The sequence below is a fragment of the Terrapene carolina genome, unplaced genomic scaffold (genome assembly GCF_002925995.2).
Source record: "Terrapene carolina triunguis isolate 2854851 unplaced genomic scaffold, T_m_triunguis-2.0 Scaffold62, whole genome shotgun sequence".
Lineage (NCBI taxonomy): Eukaryota > Metazoa > Chordata > Testudines > Emydidae > Terrapene > Terrapene triunguis.
The window spans coordinates 23,987,823-24,008,286 of record NW_020664413.1 but is presented as its reverse complement, the minus strand read 5'-3'; the positions used below and the strand labels follow the sequence as shown (position 1 = coordinate 24,008,286).

Genomic DNA, 20,464 nt, shown 5'->3' with positions numbered 1-20,464 from the left:
GAATTTTATAAACATAAAGGAAGACATGGTCCCTGCCCCGAAGAGAACATCACAGTAATTTTTTTTGGTGATTTAATCATATCGACAACTTTATCAAAAATTACAAAACTGATATTAAATTTTTTTCTAATTCTTAGTAAGACTAGAATTGATTTTTTTTTTTTAAAATAGAAAAGCATTTTTATGCTAGTGCTCTGCTGGAATTTTCACATTACAACCCTACATAGCAAAATACAAACTGTAACTAAGAAAGGTAGTATTTCTAAGGTAATTCAGTCCACCATGAGCCCTCTATTTCCTCAAACTCTGGGACTCAGATGATAGCGCATTACTTCTAAACCTTCTGTAAAACTGACTTAGTAAATAACTTAACATTCAAAAAAAAATTTTTTTTTAAAAAGAGCAGCACTTTAAATCTTAGACTGAATATAACAGACCTGGGACATCCCAAATGCGTTTGTTTGTTTGGGCTATGGGGAAAGCTATTTTCATAGCTGATTCCAGCAATAACTTTTTTGTCGGAAGCAGGAATATGAAGGAAGTCCATTGAAATGAATGAAAATATTTTTTCTTAAATGGTGTTTAAAAATGCACCACGATAGAAAGAGGAATAATACCTTTGATTTTTATCTCATTTGGAATGACTCAACATACTACAACCCATTTGATAAATAAAGCATAATAAATACATAAATAAATAAATAAATAATAATGAGAATACTTTGTATCCTCAAAAGACAATACAAATTTTAAATAATTAAGCTACCAGTAATTAAAAACTAATTCCTCTTGTGGACTCACTTTCACCAGTCACTTAAAGTTCACAGGGTAACATGACTGTGCCAAATTAATGACAATTAAAATATTATTCCGCTTTCCACAATGGAGTATTTTGTCACCCTCTAAATATAGGAGTACTCTCTTAAATTAGAAACTAGGCAAAAAGTATTTTTAAAATTTTTCATTTTAAGTCTTCTATTAGAAAAAATATAGATTTTTTTTAAACAAAAAATAATAATGTAGAAAGAAGGTCTGGGCCTCCATCAAAAAAGTATATTATGCTTTAATGCAAAGAGAAAGAAATGGCTCTATGGGCAAAATTCAAGTATGAGTGACCAATTTTTTAATTGTAAAGTAGGTGCAACATTTTTTAAAATGTTACAACACTGCATGACCTGTAATGCTCACAATATTTACATTAACTGCTTACATGAAACCATAAAAACTCTAAAAGAGAAAAAAATCTGTATGGACTGAAACAAACTACTCCTAGCACCCACATCAATGCCATTATTAACCAATGAAATCAAGTGCACAAAAATACTTTACATAGTCTACTAATGTAAAGTATACATTGGTGAGAAAGTACAAACCTAATTAGTTAAAATGCCAAAAGAAGGGTTGGTCAATACAAACTCAGTGTTAGGACAGAAAAGCAAAAGGTAAAATAACCAAACTAAATATAAACAAACGCGCACGCGCGCACACACACACACACACACACACACACACACACACACACGTGTATTTATGAATAAAAACATTGTGTAGACAAAACAGCAGAAAAGCAGGCTGATACGAAAAATGGACAACATTAACTCTTTAAACATAACAAACACATCAACTTGTAACAAAAAAGTGTTAACTAAACTACACAAAAGATCACTTCACATGAGTTTGCATGTAGGACCATGGCAGTCTGTCCTGCCATTACACAAAAGACAAATGAACCTACCCAGCAGAAGGAAGGGTTCCTGCCTCCAGGCCACTGTAGCTTAGTGTAGCTAATTGCATTCCATCAGGTTGGGGTGGGGGGAAAAAGAAATAAGAGTTGTCTGTATGAGACATGAAAAAGTAGGTTAGCCCAGTGGTAGTGCTATGTGCTGTGGCACAAGAAAGCTGAGTTTGGAAATGTCCCCAGGTCTCTTTATCCTCTGGGCCAATGGATCTCAGTCATGTCACACAGATAATTGAGTTTGGGTTCTGGGGAAAGTCAATGGGGAGAGGAATAGTTACTCACTGTACAAGTGCCAACTGGTGGTTATCAGTAGAGTGGCAATGTCATCAGCCTCAGAGGATGCTGATTACTAACAGTCTTAACTAGAGGATGCAAATTTGCCACTCCAGGGAAAAAGGAATTCCAGGTTAAAGACGTGGTGATTCCCAGATGAAGAGGTCCATTTTAAGGACTCCATCTCGGAACAAGGCAGGGCAAAATGAGAATTTACTTTGGGAAGGAGGGTGTACCATCACCACAATGTGAAAAAATTGAAAAAAATGATGATGTGCTACACTTATTAACTTTCTGTTATTTTTACAATGGCTCACAGCTTTAGGCTTGTATATCTGTAGTGTATTACTTCCTTTCTACATATGTTTCACATTATTCACTTAATATAACATAAATAATTTGGTTAATAGATTTAACCTGCACATTTCAGCCACATTAATATATATAAGAATCTGTTAATGGTATAAATAATTCTTTTTAAATAAAATAAATCTGATATGTTACATAATACTGATAAAATTACTGTTGCTAATAGTTTTGTAAGCCACCTTTAACTTCTAGTTTATTAATACTGTAAGAGGGATACTAGATTTTTTAGGAACGCTGTGGAGCATGCCCTTTTATTCCATTGCAAAATCAAATTGTAATCAACATTAACACTCATATTTTCAAAATAGGGCCATTCCCTCATATATGTAAACAGTATGTTTAATCAGGTTAAACAACCTTGGTTAACAAATATAGGGTTTGGGGGGAGTTCAAAGTCAATGGTGGTATAAATTGCTTAGTTTAGAAGGTGGCTATGAAACTTCAACTACAGAAATGGCTGACTAAAATATTCCATCTAAGCTTTTTTTTTTTTTTTTTTTTTTAAATAAAAAATCTACAGCATTCTACTTTAAAACTTAAGTAAATAAAATGCAACCAGTGGTTGCAGCTTTTGAATTCTTAATTAGACCTGTGATCCCACATCCCTTTAGGAATCTGCAAGGTTGCACTCTCCTACAGAGACCTGAAATGGAGTACAGTACTTCCAGGCAAGGTTCATTCCAAACAGACAATATAAATGAACACTCAGTGGTGTGAAGTGTATGTCATAATTAAGGTATTACATAATCATGCCTTTTCTCTGCTGTTAAATACAAAAACAGCATCTTTTACATTATCATATAAAAGCATTTAGGCTGTATTTTTATTTATCACTTTACACTGGTAGTCTCTTGTATGTGTACTCAATAGAAACCAAAGAATTTTGTACACTATTTTTTTGTACAATAAAAGATAAAGTGTGCATTAGGTACGCTTGTACATGACAATATTGTACAATATTTACATTTCAGATATCACCATGAAATTCTGTATTATCTATATACACAATGAAAATTTATCAGAAACATTTGGACTATTTTTATAATCACAATTTTAGTATTATAGAAAAAAATCAGTAATCATCTGACATTTTTACTGTAATCTTTCAAGGAATCTGATTGGTTTATCCAGCATTAACTATCTGACACGATCAACAAAAATATTGTACCACTATTTCTCATAGCACCCTTTGATGGTATCTATCTGTCCTTGATATAAATATTGATATATCTATATCAATACCTATATACTGATTTATGTGCATGTTCAATTTGATAAGTACTGGACCAGTAACAAAGACATTCAATGTTATCTAGAGATCTTCCTCCTCTTCGGTTTTGGAGGCTTCACCTGTCTGTCTCCCTGTGGGATTTGGTGTACCTAGAAAATAAGTATATGAAAAGGTTAGCATAGAAAATTAAATAAAGCAACCTGTTAGTGATCAATCAATTACAGTATTGTTTGAAAAGTTATTATGCTTCCCTGGTGATACAGCTTTTAATTTCCACATTAAAAGCAGAATTAGAAGTAAACTCAAGAACATTAACCTCTGGACTGAAGGGAGTTGAACATAGCTGTCACACTGTGGATACCTCAAGTCTCAAGAGAAAGATACCACTTCCTTGTATACTATATAGTGATATGTAACTGAAGCACAAAGTGGTAATAATGTTAAGCTCCAGGGGAAATTGTTTACAAAACTGGTATAACTGCAGAAAGAAAGAAAGGGATATACTGGGAAAATAGAATGTGGAAACTGAGAGAGACTTATAGCACTACCAGAGACATGAATTTAAGGGATAAACTATTTTGAGCAAACTGTTTTCATCCAACATCATTAATTTCAAGTTGAACAGTAGATTAATTAGCATGTGAAAATGTTTTTAATCAATTATTTTCCATTCAATGTCTATTATTAGTTCCAAGTTCAAAGCTGGGAGGAAAGATCATGATCATATAAAACTATTAAAAACATTTCTAACACAGCTACGAGAGATGGAATGCAAAACAATGTACTGCTGTTTTATATGGAATACCACCACCATCTGTTGGTAGAAGTGAGGCTATGTATTCTGGAAAAAAGCAAGCAGTAGGTTACAAACAACAGTTAATCAAAAATTACAAATCCTTAGACATTTTTTCATATTGTTCTTGTCATGATCATATATCTTAAATTCTAGTGGTCTTGAAGAATTTTATCATATATTCAACAGATGTTATTGCTAGCATCAGTTATGCTCTATGTCAATTGTACTGTACATGTGTTAAATTTTAAATGTACTAGTCCTGCCTAAACAATGATAATTAAAAAAAGCTTATTTCAAAATTTGTAAGAACTACATTTGGTGTCCTATGATTTTCTGACCCTATTATTCCCAACCATCCTAGTATTTATGAAAATAGACCTCATCTTGATTAAGGATTTTGTGACAAAGCCTGTCATGCAGCTCATGAGAGATTATTTTAGGATACAAAATTTGTTACATCAGGCTTGTCAACACAACAAAAACAACCTGGTCAGGGAACCTGATTACAGCACAGTTTCTCCCTGACCCAGCTTGCATCATAGTGAAGAGTTGTAGCATGTATCTGTTGCAACTGGGTTGCATAACTGGATGAAATGACATGGATACAGTAGAAACTGTCCAGGCAAACATTTTTAACTGTGATGTAACAGGGTTAAAGGCCAACTGTATCATAACCAGATCACCTGGTTTGGTTATATTTGTAGGATAGATGGTCTTATAGAGACCTATGATTAGAGCTTACCTCCCCTGCAGTCATTTGCAAAACTGCCATTGATTTAGATGAAAACCCATAATTCTGTGTTAGTAAATCTAATAATCAAAATGTTCAGTTTTATCAACAATTCAAAGCAGACAGCAAGAGATACAGACAGTATCACTAATATTATTTCCAGATGGTACTAAAACCAAGTCTAAGGTGCCAATCCTGCAAAGATTTCTGCATATACTTAATTTTATGCACCATAAATAGATCCATTTAAGCCTTATTGATTGTGTAAAGTTAAGCATGTGCATAAGTCTTTTCAGGGTTGAGGTTTATAATATTAGGAAAAAATTCAATTTTATTTTAAAAGCTAAACCATTAATACTTACTAAAATATTAATTAGAAGTTTGAGTATTTTAATGTATTGCACTTAATTTTTAATCATCTGCATGGACTTCTGTTATAATAAGAGTACAAAAAAAATCTCCAAATATATTTTAAAAGTGTATTACATTATCAGAGATTTATTTTGTCTGTATGCCACAAAATAAAAGTGGAAACAAAAAATAAAACAACCACAGTCAGGTTCTGATATTAAGTTTGTTCATCTTAATTTACTTCCTATAATATTTTTCATTTCATGTTAGATTATTCAATGGAGTGTTACAGTCAAAAGATTTTTTTTAATACACTTTCAACATCTTGATATACAAACTTGGAAAACAATTGGGTCTAATTCTTGCACTCCTTACTGAGGCAAAACTCCAGGCATATTAGTGGGAGTTTAGGCTCTGTTCAAAATATTGGAAGGCCTCACACATGAAAGATATGTCCAATAGTTATTCTGGGTGGAGAGCAATAATGCAGAGTAGTTACAATCTAACTGAAATTATAAATCTTTTTCAACTTTTAAGTTGTTAAATCATAATAATTACAAAAAGAGTGACTGCTTGAAAACGCCACAAAAATGAAAAACAACAACCCACACAATAAAAACTATACAACTAGACAGCAAAGAGACTTACATTCCCAGACATTTTGTCCAGCTCACTCATGGCCTCGTGTATAGCAGCTTCTAAATGGTTATTTAGCTTTCCGCTTCTAGAGTGAAAAAAAAATTACTGTCAACGATTGTTTACAATGGAAATACTCCATTTTCAAAGATTGTAGATAATCAAAATACATACATAAATAGCCCATATTCTACTAACTTCATTCAGCATATAGATCTCCCATTGACAGCAAAGGAACCATTTGTGCAAATAACAAGTTATGGCCCATATATGTGTTCTCCTTTAAAATAAAGGCTTGTGTTATCACTTTGTTTTATTTATTTTATTTTTAAAGATAAGACTTTTATAAATTAAACAGGAATTATAATCTCTGCAAGAGAAAACATATCTATAAACAGAATGCAAAAGCACATGATATCATCACTATATTGATTTTCTGTGTTTAAATGCAAAATGTAGCATTTTGTGCTATTTGACTTGGCTGTCAGCGTTAAAGTTTGTTTTTTGTTTTTGTTTTGTTAAGCGAGCAATAGGTATTACAGAACAGGCTCTCTTTCATGAACTTGACCCTGAGCAGTCATTATGCATGCCAAAGAACTGTCATTCCCTTAAGATTGAGTTATTTTGGGCTACTTCACAGAATGACAGAATAACTGACTAACGCTTAATGATGGCCTGCCTTTACCTGCCTCCCATACTGCATTTACCCTGTAGCTGGAGACTACATTAATACTTCTCAAGAGGGCTGTTGAAAAATAATACAGGCTGACATCCACCTGGAGAATGACACTGTTCTGCAAGGTTTTCATTTTTCTCCAAATACTTGGAGCTCAAGTGTGAATGTGTCTCTACCTTTAGTTAGCCATGGGAGAGAAGTCCCATTGTCGCTCTGAATCGTGGCAGTCACACACACTGCCACCCACTGTTTTTAGCCAAATCACTGTGCAGCTCAGTTCACTTCCGAATATTACACTCACTGATTCAGTTTATGTGCATTATATTTATTAAAAGTAGTTTTCCATTTTAAACACCACACTCAGCATTCTGGGTCATATTTTTGTGGCTTCGTGACTGCCACTCCCAGAAGTGTCAAATTATCAAACAGTATTTCAAACACGTTATTAGGGTCATTCCCGCATTGCACCAAACAATTTGAGGACAACTTTTTAAGCTCTAGGCTTATATGTTCAGCTGGGCTTTATTTTTAGTATCCAGTGGAATAAATTAAAATTGAAATCTAGACACTGCACTTTGCATTCCTAACTGGAAAAAAAAAATAAAGTGAATTTGAGAGGTAGCAGACTGATAGCCCTGGAGATTGGCCACTTGATCTATTGTTTATCTGTCTCTGGTACTTACATGGCCCCACTGCTGTAGTATCTGAGTACCTCACAGTCTTGAATGTATTTATCTTCACAACAGCCCCATGAGGTAGGGATGTGCTATTATTTCCACATTTTACAGATGGAGAACTAGGGCAAAGAGACTTCACTGAGTTGCTCCACGTTACACAGGGCGTCTGTGGCTGAGCAGGGAACTGCACCCAGGCAGCCTGAGGCCCTAGCTAGTGCCCTAAGCATTGGGACGACCCTTCTTCATTTCAGCAGTGCAGGACCAAGCCCATAATCCATGGAACAATCCCCTTTTACATTTCAGCATTTTAAAAAGTTTCACTTTGTTTTGTTTTGCACTTTAAGAAAGATAATTATGCTACCTGGGCCATGACTGGAAGCCCCACCCCAACCGAAGACAGACAAGGGTTCAAAAGGAATAAAAAAAAGAACCATTCTATAGTAATTCCATCCACCCCAGCTAGTCCACATATTGAGTTCAGTAACTATCAAAAGCAACTGCTGGATCCCATATAAAGAGCAGAGAGAGCTGTGTCTCATCCATTACCTAAAGAAAATATTCCATGACACATACTAACATCTTCTCTGTACTATACCCAGGGCTTGGACCAAATGGAACGCATAAAAATTCCCACATTCCACCCATTTTTATTATTCTGCAGTATGCAAAAGCATGCTGGGCACTTTACAGAACAGACAGAAAGACATGACTCCTTCCTGAAAGACTTATTACTTATCTACATGCAAAGTTACACCAGTTAACTAAATGTTTGATTTAAAAATTGATTTGGTTAAACCAGTGCAGAAAGCTATGTGGAGATTCTTAAACTAATATAAATCTGGCTTATATTGATTTAGCTTAAATTGATTAGGAACAGATTTAAGCAACTGAAATAAACCACTTTTAAACTGAACTACTAAATCAGGGATTGAAATTGGTTTAACTAACTTGCTTTAAAAAACAAGTTTAACTTAAACTGGTGTAACATCTATTTGTAAACAAGCCCTTAGACATGATGCAATGAATATTTACAATAAACATGCACGGAGAGAATGGGGGAAGGAAGACTGAGGGTTAAAGAAACAAGACCATGTTGTTCATTTTAGATATAGGAACATTCTGATGGTTCAAGTGCCTCTGGGGTTGCTCTGTGACCACTTTCTCAATCACCTTCTGCCGAAGTGAGAATAGACCTTATGAGCCTTTAAATTAATTTCTTAATAGGACTAATGGTTTTACAATGAACACCAGCTAAATCATTTGGCATTTAAACAAACTGATATAGCAATAATTTTTTAAAAAGTGTCAAGCATGAGTATTCATTTTCACTGATACAATCTTGAATTCATAATAGGAAATCTACCTATATGGTAGATCTCAGGTTTCCAAACAATGTGTTCTTTCAAGCTGGCTTGGAAAGCAAGTATTTGACCAAAGCTGCAGCAGATAACTGTTTTCTCTGCCTGGAAGGTAGATCAGCATATGGAGGTACTTCAAAGATAAATAAGTGTTTAAGACTCCCTCAAAGGCAGTCTCTCATCAATAGGCTGACTCCTTCCTAGACATGCATCTTTTTCTACCCAGAATACCACTCATTAACTATAGAACTTCCTAGAGAGGTAATAACATGTTTTCTGTCTAGAAGGCAGATTAGCATAGGAAGATGTTAATAGGTAACTATGCAACTTTAGCTACCAACAGGCAGGCATTCATTGTATTTCTTTCGGTCTACCTTTGCCTAAAAGAATGGACATTAGCTTGGGAAATGTTAAACAAACAAGTAACATTCAATTTTGCATTGCCACTTTGGGGCAGACTAGATGACTTATTCACTTTCAACAGCTAATTTCTATGATTTTATGACTTGGATAATATATATTAATGTAAAAAAAAGGTTTTTTTCTTAGAGAAAGAGATGTCATTGTCTTAGGTAACTACTATATCAGAGATTGATTAAAAGAATTGTAGAAGAAATTAAGTTTATTCACTAGAGTCAAGGAATGATGGATTTTTTAAAATAAAATGATAAAAATAAATTGCTTAAATGTATACCACCATCTATCAACAAAATATCCTAGGTGTTTCCAAAAACAAACAAAAACAAATAAAAACAAATCCAGATTAAAAAACTAAAAACATACAATAATTAAAATCAGATTAAAATTATAAATAAAACCAATCTGCTGTGCTAAAAGCCTTTTTATTAAAATAAAAAAAGGTTTAATTCTGCTTAACACAGAGACTAAACTTCATCTCACACCAAAAGAAAAGGCATCCCATAACTCTGGGGCTATAGAAATAAAACAGATGGACAATATCCCTTCGTGTCAGGAACCGGGGCCTGGGTGGCCAGGTGCTGTGGTTGGAGCAGGATTCAGGCCTAGTGGTTAGAGCAGGAGTCAGAGGCCAGGAAACAGAACTGAGGCTCAGGACCAGAACTGGAAGCTGGATGCCAGAGCTGAGGGTCAAATCAGAGTCTGAGCCAGGAATTGGAGTAGAGGGTCAGAACCAGGTTGCCTAGAGTTAGGGAAGGCAGAAGCAGAGATGGGTCCAAGGCAGGAGCAAGGTGAGGACATGGGAACCAGGAACAAGGAGAGGAACCAGGAACCAGGCAAGGACAAATGAATCAGGCAGGGTCTGTCTCAGCAGCAGGTTCAGGGATGTGTCTCGTTGTACAGACTGCCTCTAGGTGTTTCCCCTAGGTTTTACCATGTCTGGGCCAACCAGGAGGGAATGCAGTAAGTTCTACCAATGAGGGCCTCTGTGAGTAGGGCAGCTAGTGGTGCTTGGCCTCACGAGGCTCTTAGCCTGTCAACTGTAGCTCTACCAGGGCTGTTGGGTGGAAATGTGGATGTGGCAGTCACTAAGGAACCCACCAACCAAGGTTCTAGCCCTGCAGATCCTCACACTTTCTGCCCTTGGATGTGCCAGGCTACAAACTTCCTGATTCCTCCAGAACTCAGAGGATATAATGCAATGCAGAAAGTTGTTAGCTCAGTAAAGAATCAGGGACACACTCTGTTAAGGGCCTTAAGAGTTAAAATCAAAACTTTAAATTCAATATGTGCCTACACAGGCAGCTCATGAAGTGAATGCAATAACAGCTAGACAGACCCCTCTGTTCACCCCCACTACTATGACAACTGAGCTGTCATATTCTGCTCTAACTGAAGATGGTAGATCATCCTTTTAGGTAGTTCACATCAGAGAGCACAGCATTAGTCTAACATCAACATTTTTAAGAGATCATGAATCATGGCTGTCAGGCCAGCATGCAAGATACATGGTTATAATCTGGAAACATTTTTAAAATAATGATTATTGCTTGACTAAATTATTTACTTATATAAAATGTTATGACTCTGTAGACTTCCAAAATAATCATTTTTAATCCATCAGTTTCTGCTACAAAAAAACCTTAGTGATACACACTATGAAACAGAACAAAGGCGTAACACTAAACATTTTTCAGTTTTGTTCACGGATAAGATAAATTGTATTCTGATCGGATTGGCTACCGGTCTGGTAGTGGATCTATGCTGATAGGAGACAAATACACTATATTATCAGTGATGTTTCAGTCTGTTTTGCTCACCAAGATTCTGGATGTGGTGGAAGAGGTTCAAGCAACTGTGAATTAGACTTGTTATCTTAACGTTGCATGTGCTCTCTCTCTCTCTCTAGCTGTAACTACATATGTTCTTTTTGATTTCTCAATGCCTGGGGGAGACTGTGTATTCGACAAGAGCAAGTCTGTTGAACCTTAATACACAAGATGGAGATGATGGTAGTAATGCAGTAGGAATCACTGGGAGAGAGTACCAGTACTCCTTTCTTCATCAAGGAAGTTCATAATACAGGTATATTCCTGGATCATCAAGTGTCATCAGCAGCCATCACCATATTTTCAATTGCATTTAGCTTGACAAATAGCAATATGACCTAGAAGGATGAGACATGAGCAGACTCACATCTGGGAGCTCAACTGTATTGACTGACAAGGTCCTTTGTAGATTGGAATCTGCCCTGAGGAAGGTATGCTGATGATCCCTGGTAACGGAAGTGAGCTGCCACAACTGATAGCACCTTTGTAAGTACCCTTGGCACTGTGGCAAGGCCAAAAGGTAGCATTCTCTGTTGACAGTGGTTCAGACCTACAGTGAACCTCAGGAATCTTCTGTGTGAAGGCTGGATGTCTATGTGGAAGTAAGCAACTTTCACATTGACAACTGTGAACCAGTTGCCATTGTTCAGTGAAGGATACTGGGGTGAGCCATTCTGAAACTCAATTTGTGGATACATTGAACTTTCTGAGTCTAAGATGGGTCTCCATTCTCTCTTCCTTTTGGGGATAAAGAAATATTTAGAATAAAAACCCTTTCCCTGGTGTTGAGGAGGTACCAACTCTACGGCTTCTTGATGAAGGAGGGAGTATACCTCTTGAATGAACATTCGCTCATGAAAGTGGTCCCTGAAGATGGATGACGAAGGGGGTTTTGGAGGACGAGGGGAGAAGAACTCTGTGATGTAGCTGGTATGAATGATGTTGAGAACCCATTTGTGTTTCATCTGCCAGGCTTGAGAGAATGGGGAGAGATGAGCTAGAAAGCCACCAATTTGGGTATTGGGATCTTGGGTAGATGGATGCAGTAACTGGAGTGATTCACAGCTCTCAAAGGTCCCACTGTGCTTGTTCTGCTGCACCCTCTTCCGTGATGGTTCATATCCCTTCTGATGGAAAAAAAAAGAGTTGAGATTCTGCTGACTGTAAAGTTGTGGCCTGTGGTATTTCCTCTTTGGCACTGGTGTATAGATCCCCAGTGAATGGAAGGTTGCCTGTGAGACCTTCAACAAGTGCAATAAGTCATCTGTTCTCTCACTTAACAGAGATTGTTTCCTTCAAAGGGCAAATCCTCAACTGTAGATTGCTTCTTTTTTGCTGATGCTGTGGATGGTCATGCTCCTGCACAAGGTGCTGGTCTCAGAGTACTTTTGCTCTTTGGAGCCAGGAGATCAGTACCAAGCCCCTTATGAGCTCCTGACCCTCCTGTACTGAGGCATGGAGTCTCAGACAATTTTGATGGTGTTGGGGAAGTGTTCGTCTTTGAAATGGACCTGGAGAGGGATTTCTCTCCCTTCTTCTGAGAGTGTTTCCTACCTTCCTCATGTCCCTGAGTGGAGGAGTCTTTAGCTCTACTCCTGTCAGCCCCAGAACTGGAGGTCATCATGCTTGGAGGAACACTTCTCGATGCTGCTGCACACTGCACATGGAGGCTTACCTAGCCTGGGTCAGAGTGGGGCCCCACTGCTTGATCCATAAGGAATCTTCTAACCCTGTACTCATAGGTTTGATGGGTTTGGCTGGGAAAGTATTGGCAAATGCTGTTCTTCGAGGGAATGGAAGCTTCTACAAGGCATTAGAAGCCCTTTAGGTGGTCATCGCTCACTAGGAAGGCCCTTGTGCAGGAATCCCAGTTCTTGACTCCTGAGATCTTGGGCTTTCAGGCAACCGATACTGCTACCAAAAATCTTAAGAATCTCTGGTGCATGGAGCGCATGTGAACCCACCCACAGTGAAATACAGATAGGGATCATCACATAAAGGAGAGATAGTTATCTGACCTGGAATATAAAACTCATCTAAAAATCTCATCAATTTTAATTAATTCTGTGTCTTAAAGCTGCAGAACTATTATTATTTTATTATTAAATGTTTGCTTATGGTAACCCAGGTGCTGGGTGCTTTTCAGACATATAAGAAGGAATGGCTGCTTCCCCAGTGAGCTTGCAATGAAAGGACAGATAGACCAGAAGATAGAGGGTATAGGGAAATGGAAAACAACATATAACTTTCTCTCTTTTATTAATGTCATAATATACAAGTCAAGTAGATTAGCTCCTCCAGAAGATGTGGGCCTTTCATACAGGCGTAAAATGTAGAGGGCAGACGCCTTGTGAATGCATTCAAGAAGGTCATAATCATGCATGGCGCAGCATGGAAGAAAGCACGGAAGTGTTTATGTGAGAAGCTAAGAAATGAGTGGTAAAGGGTGAGAACCTGGGCCGAGTAGAAGGGGTGAAGGGTGATACAAAATGAGGCAAACTCAGATAAATAGAAAAGGGCAGAGTTACACTAAAATTTGAAGGTGATGACTGAATGAGAAGTAACCTTTTATTTCTCTTGAATTCCTGAAGGTAGTTAATGCTTTAATCAAAGAACTACATTTGCCAAAAGGTACAAGTAAACCCATGGTAGTTCAGTGAGGCTAAGCCCAATAGTCAGCAATTCCTCTGGCAGTGTTTGCAGTTTGTGGCCATTAGTCTGGGAACTTTAGAAAATAATAGAGAACTTGCCAAAATGTATTCATTTTGAGAAATTTTCTACATATAATTTACATGTTACAAATGAAATAAAACAATCTAATGTTTTATTGGCCACACAGAGGTCAACCTACTTGATTAGCATGCCACTGTATTTGAATAATCATAGTAAAACATCATTAAAAGATATGTATGTGATGATCAGTTCTCTAATTATGATATTGTGTGCTTTTTACAGCTACGGTAGCCAACACATCAGGATAATATTTAGAGAAATATCACACTGTAAGATTTACAGTGTGTGTATCTGACACTTAAGGTAGGATTTTAAAAAAACCCAAACTCTCATAATTGAGTTTTACCAGTGATTTCAACGGGAACAAAGTTAGGCCAATGAAGTCTTTTGAAAGTTCTGCTATTAAACTCCAGGAAGTTTATTTCTCTCTTTGTTTTTTTAACATTCAGATAAACACACATCAACAGTCATGTTTATGTAGAGGTTGAACTAAAAGCAATCTTACGTAGACAGGTAGAGCAATGGAGGTATAAAGAAAGATGTAGGGCCACATGAGAGCAAAGTATTTATGTTTACAGTTCAATTTAGAAATTGAGTATGGGTGTACAAATATTAACTTTATGTGATGCAGTTTTGCCTTTGGAAATGTAACTTACAACTGTGGTTTTGTAATGAATGTTAGTATAATCTGCAACTAAAATTAAAAAACTGTGTTTTTAGATGCCATTTTAAAATGTAACCGCTAACTAAGTCTGTAATGCTACAAAGCGTTTACTCACATGAATAGAACCACTGTTGTCGTATGACTAAGGATTTGCAGGATCATGTGCTATTACTATTGGCTTGTTGTTTATTTTAAAAATATGTAGCCGATTTCAAGTTCCTTACATCTCAATAGATCATAAAATAGATGTAGTCAACAATAAGCATATTTATGTGTCTTCCTAAATTCTCTCTACTAATTCACATAATCCCATTTCTTCAGGTGGCTAGTCAAACAGTGGATGCACAGCCAAAACTAAACACTTCCTAACATTTATAGTGTTTATATTTTTAAAAGTCCAGTGTTAAGTTTCATTGCAGTTTTTTAAAAACATTATTGGACAAATTCATCCCCACTATAACTCCTTATTTGCATGCTGTATACTATAAAGACAAGATGCAAATGTTTTTAATACTCCCTCAAACAAACCTAGCCATGTAGTATATTTTACAACTTCCAAAATTATGTGCTGAAGTCATAAGTTTGAACTTCTATTTCAATATCACTCATTTTGAATTTATGTTTATATATGAAATTAACAGTAGAACTGCCTTGATAGGACTACAATTGCAGAAATAATCAATTCTCTGAAATATCACTTGTTCTAAAATGGAACAGCACTTTTACAGGATTACTTTATCAGAATAATAAAACTGCAATTCTTCCTCAATAAAATGCATTTTTTCCCCATGAACATATAAGGAGAGCCAAAGTGCTAAATGATTCTGACTTAATCTTTTTATGGAAATAGTATCTGTTTGACACTATCACGTAATCAATTTGTTTTGAACATTTTAAATTGTGTGTGTTGTTCTTATGAAGAGAAACAATACAAGCAATTTAACATGTTCAAGACAAATAGATTACATAACATCAAGATACTATTTTCCATTGCTGTTTAAATATACTGTTTATATTTTTAAAATCAAATTATTAAAAACTTAGAACATAAGAACGGCCAGACTGGGTCAGACCAAAGCTCCATCTAGCCCAATATCCTGTCTTCCAACAGTGGCCAATGCCAGATGCCCAAGAGGGAATGAACAGAACAGGTAATCATCAAGTGATCCATCCCCTGTCATCCATTCCCAGCTTCTGGCAAACAGAGGTTAGGGACACCATCCCTGCCCATCCTGGCTAATAGCCATTGATGGACCTATCCTCCATGAATTTAGTTCTTTTTTGAATCTGTTATAGTCTTGCCCTTCATAACGTCCTCTGGCAAAGAGTTCCACAGGTTGACTTAGCATTGTGTGAAGAAATACTTCCTTTTGTTTGTTTTAAATCTGCTGCCTATTAATTTCATTTGGTGACCCCTAGTTCTTGTGTTATAATAAGGAGTAAATAACACTTCCTTATCTATCTTCTCCACACCAGTCATGGTTTTATAGACCTCTATCATATCCCCCCATAGTCGTCTCTTTTCCAAGCTGAAAAGTCCCAGTCTTATTAATCTCTCCTCAGATGGAAGCCGTTTCATACCACTAATAATTTTTGTTGCCCTTTTCTGAACCTTTTCCAATTCCAATATATCTTTTTTTGAGATGGGGCAACAACATCTGCATGCAGTATTCAAGATGTGGGCGTACCATGGATTTATATAGAGGCAATATATTTTCTGTCTTGTTATCTATCCCTTTCTTAATGATGCCCAACATTCTGTTCGCTTTTTTGACTGCTGCTGCACATGGAGTGGATGTTTTCAGAGAACTATCCACAACGACTCCAAGATCTCAGACCCTATCATTTATATGTATAGTTGGGATTATATTTTCCAATGTACATTACTTTACAGTAACTCCTCACTTAACGTTGTAGTTATGTTCCTGAAAAATGCAACTTTAAGCGAAACGATGTTAAGCGAATCCAATTTCCCCATAAGAATTAATGTAAATGAGGGGGTTAGGTTCCAGGGAAATTTTTTTCACCAGACAAAAGACTATATTATATTATATATATATACACACACACACACACACACACAGTATAAGTTTTAAACAATTTAATACTTGTCACAGTGATGATGATTGTGAAGCATGGTTGAGCTGGAGGAGTCAGAGGGTGGGATATTTCCCTTACTGCTAAATGATGAACTAGCAATTGGCTGAGCCCTCAAGGGTTAACTCTCTCATTCTACAAGGCAGCAGGAATGGAGGGAGATATGCGCATTTCTCCTTTAAGTACACTGCCTTGTTAATTAGATCAGCTTGCTGAGACCAAAGCTGCTGCAAGCTCCCTCCATCCTGAGCCCTGGTGTGTCCCCCCTGCTCTATGGAAGATGGGGTAAGCAGGGTGCAGGAGCACAGGGGAGGGGGACACCCTGACATTAGCCCCCCTTTTCCTTCCCTCCCCCCTGCACAGCAAGCAGGAGTCTTGGGGAGCAGCTCCAAGGCAGAGGGCAGGAGCAGCACATGGCAGTTGGGGGAGGGACAGCTGCAATTGCTAGCCTGCTGGGCAGCTGTTGCACAGGGAACTTAGGGGAGCAGGGAGCTGATAGGGGGAGCTGATGGGGGGCTGCTAGTCCACCCTGGTTCCAAGCTCCCTCCAGCTAGCTGCAATGGGCTGCTCTTCCTGCAAGCAGTAGACAAAGCAGGCGGCTGCCAAAAGACGTTAGAAGGGAGCATTGCGCAACTTTAAACGAGCATGTTCCTTAATTGATCAGCAACGTAACAACAAAACAACGTTCACCGGGACGACTTTAAGTGAGGAGTTACTGTACATTTATCAACACTGAATTTCATCTGCCATTTTTGTTGCCAAGTCACCCAGTTTTGAGAGATCCTTTTGTAGCTCTTCGCAGTCTGCCTGGGACTTAACTATCTTGAGTAGTTTTGTATCATCTGCAAAATTTTGCCACCTCACTGTTTACCCCCTTTTCCAGATCATTTATGAACATGTTGAATAGGACTGGTCCCAGTACAGACTCCTGTGGGACACCACTATTTACCTCTCTCCATTCTGAAAACTGGCCATTTATTCCTAGCCTTTGTTTCCTATCTTTAAACCAATTATCAGTCCCTGAGAGGACCTTCCCTCATATCCCATGACAGCTTACTTTGCTTAAGAGCCTTTGGTGAGGGACCTTGTCAAAGGCTTTCTGAAAATCTAAGTACACTATATCCACTGGATCCCTCTTATCCACATACTTGTTGATCCCCTCAAAGAATTCTAGTAGACTGGTGAGGCATGATTTCCCTTTGCAAAAACCATGTGGACTCTTCCCTAACAAATGTTCATCTATGTGTATGACAATTTTGTTCTTTACTATAGTTTCAACCAGTTTGCTCTGTACTGAAGTCAGGCTTACTGGCCTGTAATTGCCGGGATCACCTCTGGAACCCTTTTTAAAAATTGGCGTCACATTAGCTATTCTCCAGTCATTTGGTACAGAAGCTGATTTAAATGATAGATTACAAACTACAGTTAGTAGTTCTGCAATTTCACATTTGAGTTCCTTCAGAACTCTTGGGTGAATACTATCTGGTCCTGGTGAATTATTACTGTTTAACTTATCAATTTGTTCCAAAACCTCCTCTAATGACACCTCAATCTGGGACAGTTCCTCAGTTTTGTCACCTAAAAAGAATGGCTCAGGTTTGGGAATTTCCCTCACATCCTCAGCCGTGAAGACCGATGCAAAGAATTCACTTAGTTTCTCCAAAATGGCCTTATCATCCTTGAGTGGTCCTTTAGCATCTCGATCGTCCAGTGTCCCCACCGGTTGTTTAGCAGGCTGCCTGCTTCTGATGTACTTAGAAATTTTTTTGCCATTATTTTTTGAGTCTTTGGCTAGCTGTTTTTCAAATACTTTTTTGACCTTCCTAATTATATTTTTATACTTCACTTGCCAGACTTTATGCTCCTTTCTATTTTCCTCACTAGGATTTAACTTCCACTTTTTAAAGGATGCCTTTTTGCCTCTTACCGCTTCTTTTACTTTGTTGTTTATCCATGGTGGCACTTTTTTGGTTCTCTTACTATGTTTTTTAATTTGGGTTACACATTTAAGTTGAGCCTCTATTATGGTGTCTTTAAAAAGTTTCCATGCAGCCTGCAGGGATTTCACTCTTGGCACTGTACCTTTTAATTTCTGTTTAACTAACCTCCTCATTTTTGTGTCATTCCCCTTTCTGAAATTAAATGCTACTGTGTTGTGCTTATATGGATTTTTTCCCCGCCACACGGATGTTACATTTTATTATATTATGGTCACTACTACCAAACGGTCCAGCTATATTCACCTCTTAGACCACATCCTGTGTTCCACTTAGGGGAACACAGGATCTGGAATTGCCTCTCCTCTTGTGGGTTCCAGGACTAGTTGCTCCAAGAAACAGTCATTTAAGAAACTTTATCTCTGCATCCCATCCTGAGGTGACATGTACCCAGTCAATACGGAGATAGTTGAAATCCCCCATTATTATTGAGTTTTTTATTTTAATAGCCTCTCTAATCAGCCTGAGCATTTCACAGACACTATAACCACCCTGGTCAGGTGGTCAGTAATATATCCCTACTGCTATATTCTTATTATTAGAGCATGGAATTACTATCCATAGAGACTCTATGGCACAGTTTGGTTCATTTAAGATTTTTACTTCATTTGATTCTATGCTTTCTTTCACATATAGTGCCACTCCCTCACCAGCACGACCTGTTCTGTCCTTTCGATATATTTTGTACCCTGGTATTACTGTGTTCCACTGATTATCCTCATTCCACCAAGTTTCTGTGATGCCTATTTTATCACTACCCCCATTTAATGTGAGGCACTCTAGTTCACCCATCTTATTATTTAGACTTCTAGCATTGGTATATAAGCACTTTAAAAACTTGTCACTTTTTAGCTGTCTGCTAATGTAATTGAATGAGACTTTTTTTTTTTTTTTTCATTTGACTGCTTCTCATCAGATCCTATCTGTATTTTATCATCTTCCATCCTCTCCTCCTTACTAGGACATAGAGAATCTCCATTAAAAGATCCTCCCCTAAGGGATGTCTCTGTCCAAACCACGTGCTCCTCTGCACCTGACGGCTTTCCCCCAGCCCTTAGTTTAAAAACTGCTCCACGATCTTTTAATAAATCATAATAGACCAAAATCATTATTGTAAGGCAATCTAGCCAGTTAAAAGAGGATAAGATGAAAAATACAATTATTTGAATTACAATTCTAAAAGATGTTATCCTCATTGTACTATGAAAATGTTGATGACAAACAAAATGTTAACTACAGGGAGTCCCTGGTATATGTCAGGTTTGTGTTCCTGAAAAGGGCGACAGATACCGAAACGACGGATACAGGGAAATTTTTCCCCATAAGAAATAATTGCTTTCCCCGCCTCTTCCTGACCCCCCCCTCGACGCCCACCCCGCCTCTTCCCACCCAGTTCCGCCCCCTCCTCTGAGCACGCCCCATCCCCGCTCCTTCCCCTCCCTCCCAGCAACTCCTGAATGCCGGGGGAAGCACTCAAAGAAAAGCCACGCAAAAGGTGAAGCGACGGAGATGCAGCTAGGGACCGATGTGAATCGGAACATGTTCTCCTATTGATGAGCGATGGATATGCGAAACGACGGATAAAGTGGAGACGTATACCGGGGACCCCCAATTTAATAGATATCTATTTCTAAAATGCCCATCAGTGTAGTACCTGGGCACTCTGGGAACAATCTCAGTTTAGGAACCTAAAATAAGATACCTAAAAATTAAGCACCTAAAATACCCATTTTAGGTGCTTTAGTATTGGCTGGACAGGGCCGGCTCTAGGATTTTTGCCGCCCAAGGCAAAAACAATTTTGGCCGCCCCCCCCCCCGGCCCCGCCTCAACTCCGCCCCTTCCCCAAATCCCCAGCCCTGCCTCCTCCCCCCAGGCTCTCAAGCCTGGGAGG

The 20,464-nt window shown here is 37.8% G+C and overlaps 1 protein-coding gene across 1 annotated transcript in view; it reads right to left on the bottom strand.

The window, feature by feature from the left end:
* Positions 1 to 680: 680 nt before the first annotated feature.
* MBD5 (methyl-CpG binding domain protein 5) overlaps positions 681 to 20,464 on the bottom strand; it is a 103,335-nt gene continuing 83,551 nt past the window's right edge. Inside the window, exons 11-12 of the mRNA XM_026647450.1 lie at positions 6,137 to 6,212; positions 681 to 3,760 (exon numbers count right to left, since the gene is read on the bottom strand). Of these exons, the coding sequence (XP_026503235.1) occupies positions 3,689 to 3,760; positions 6,137 to 6,212 (148 nt within the window). The 3' untranslated portion in view covers positions 681 to 3,688. The remainder of the gene's footprint in view (positions 3,761 to 6,136; positions 6,213 to 20,464) is intronic.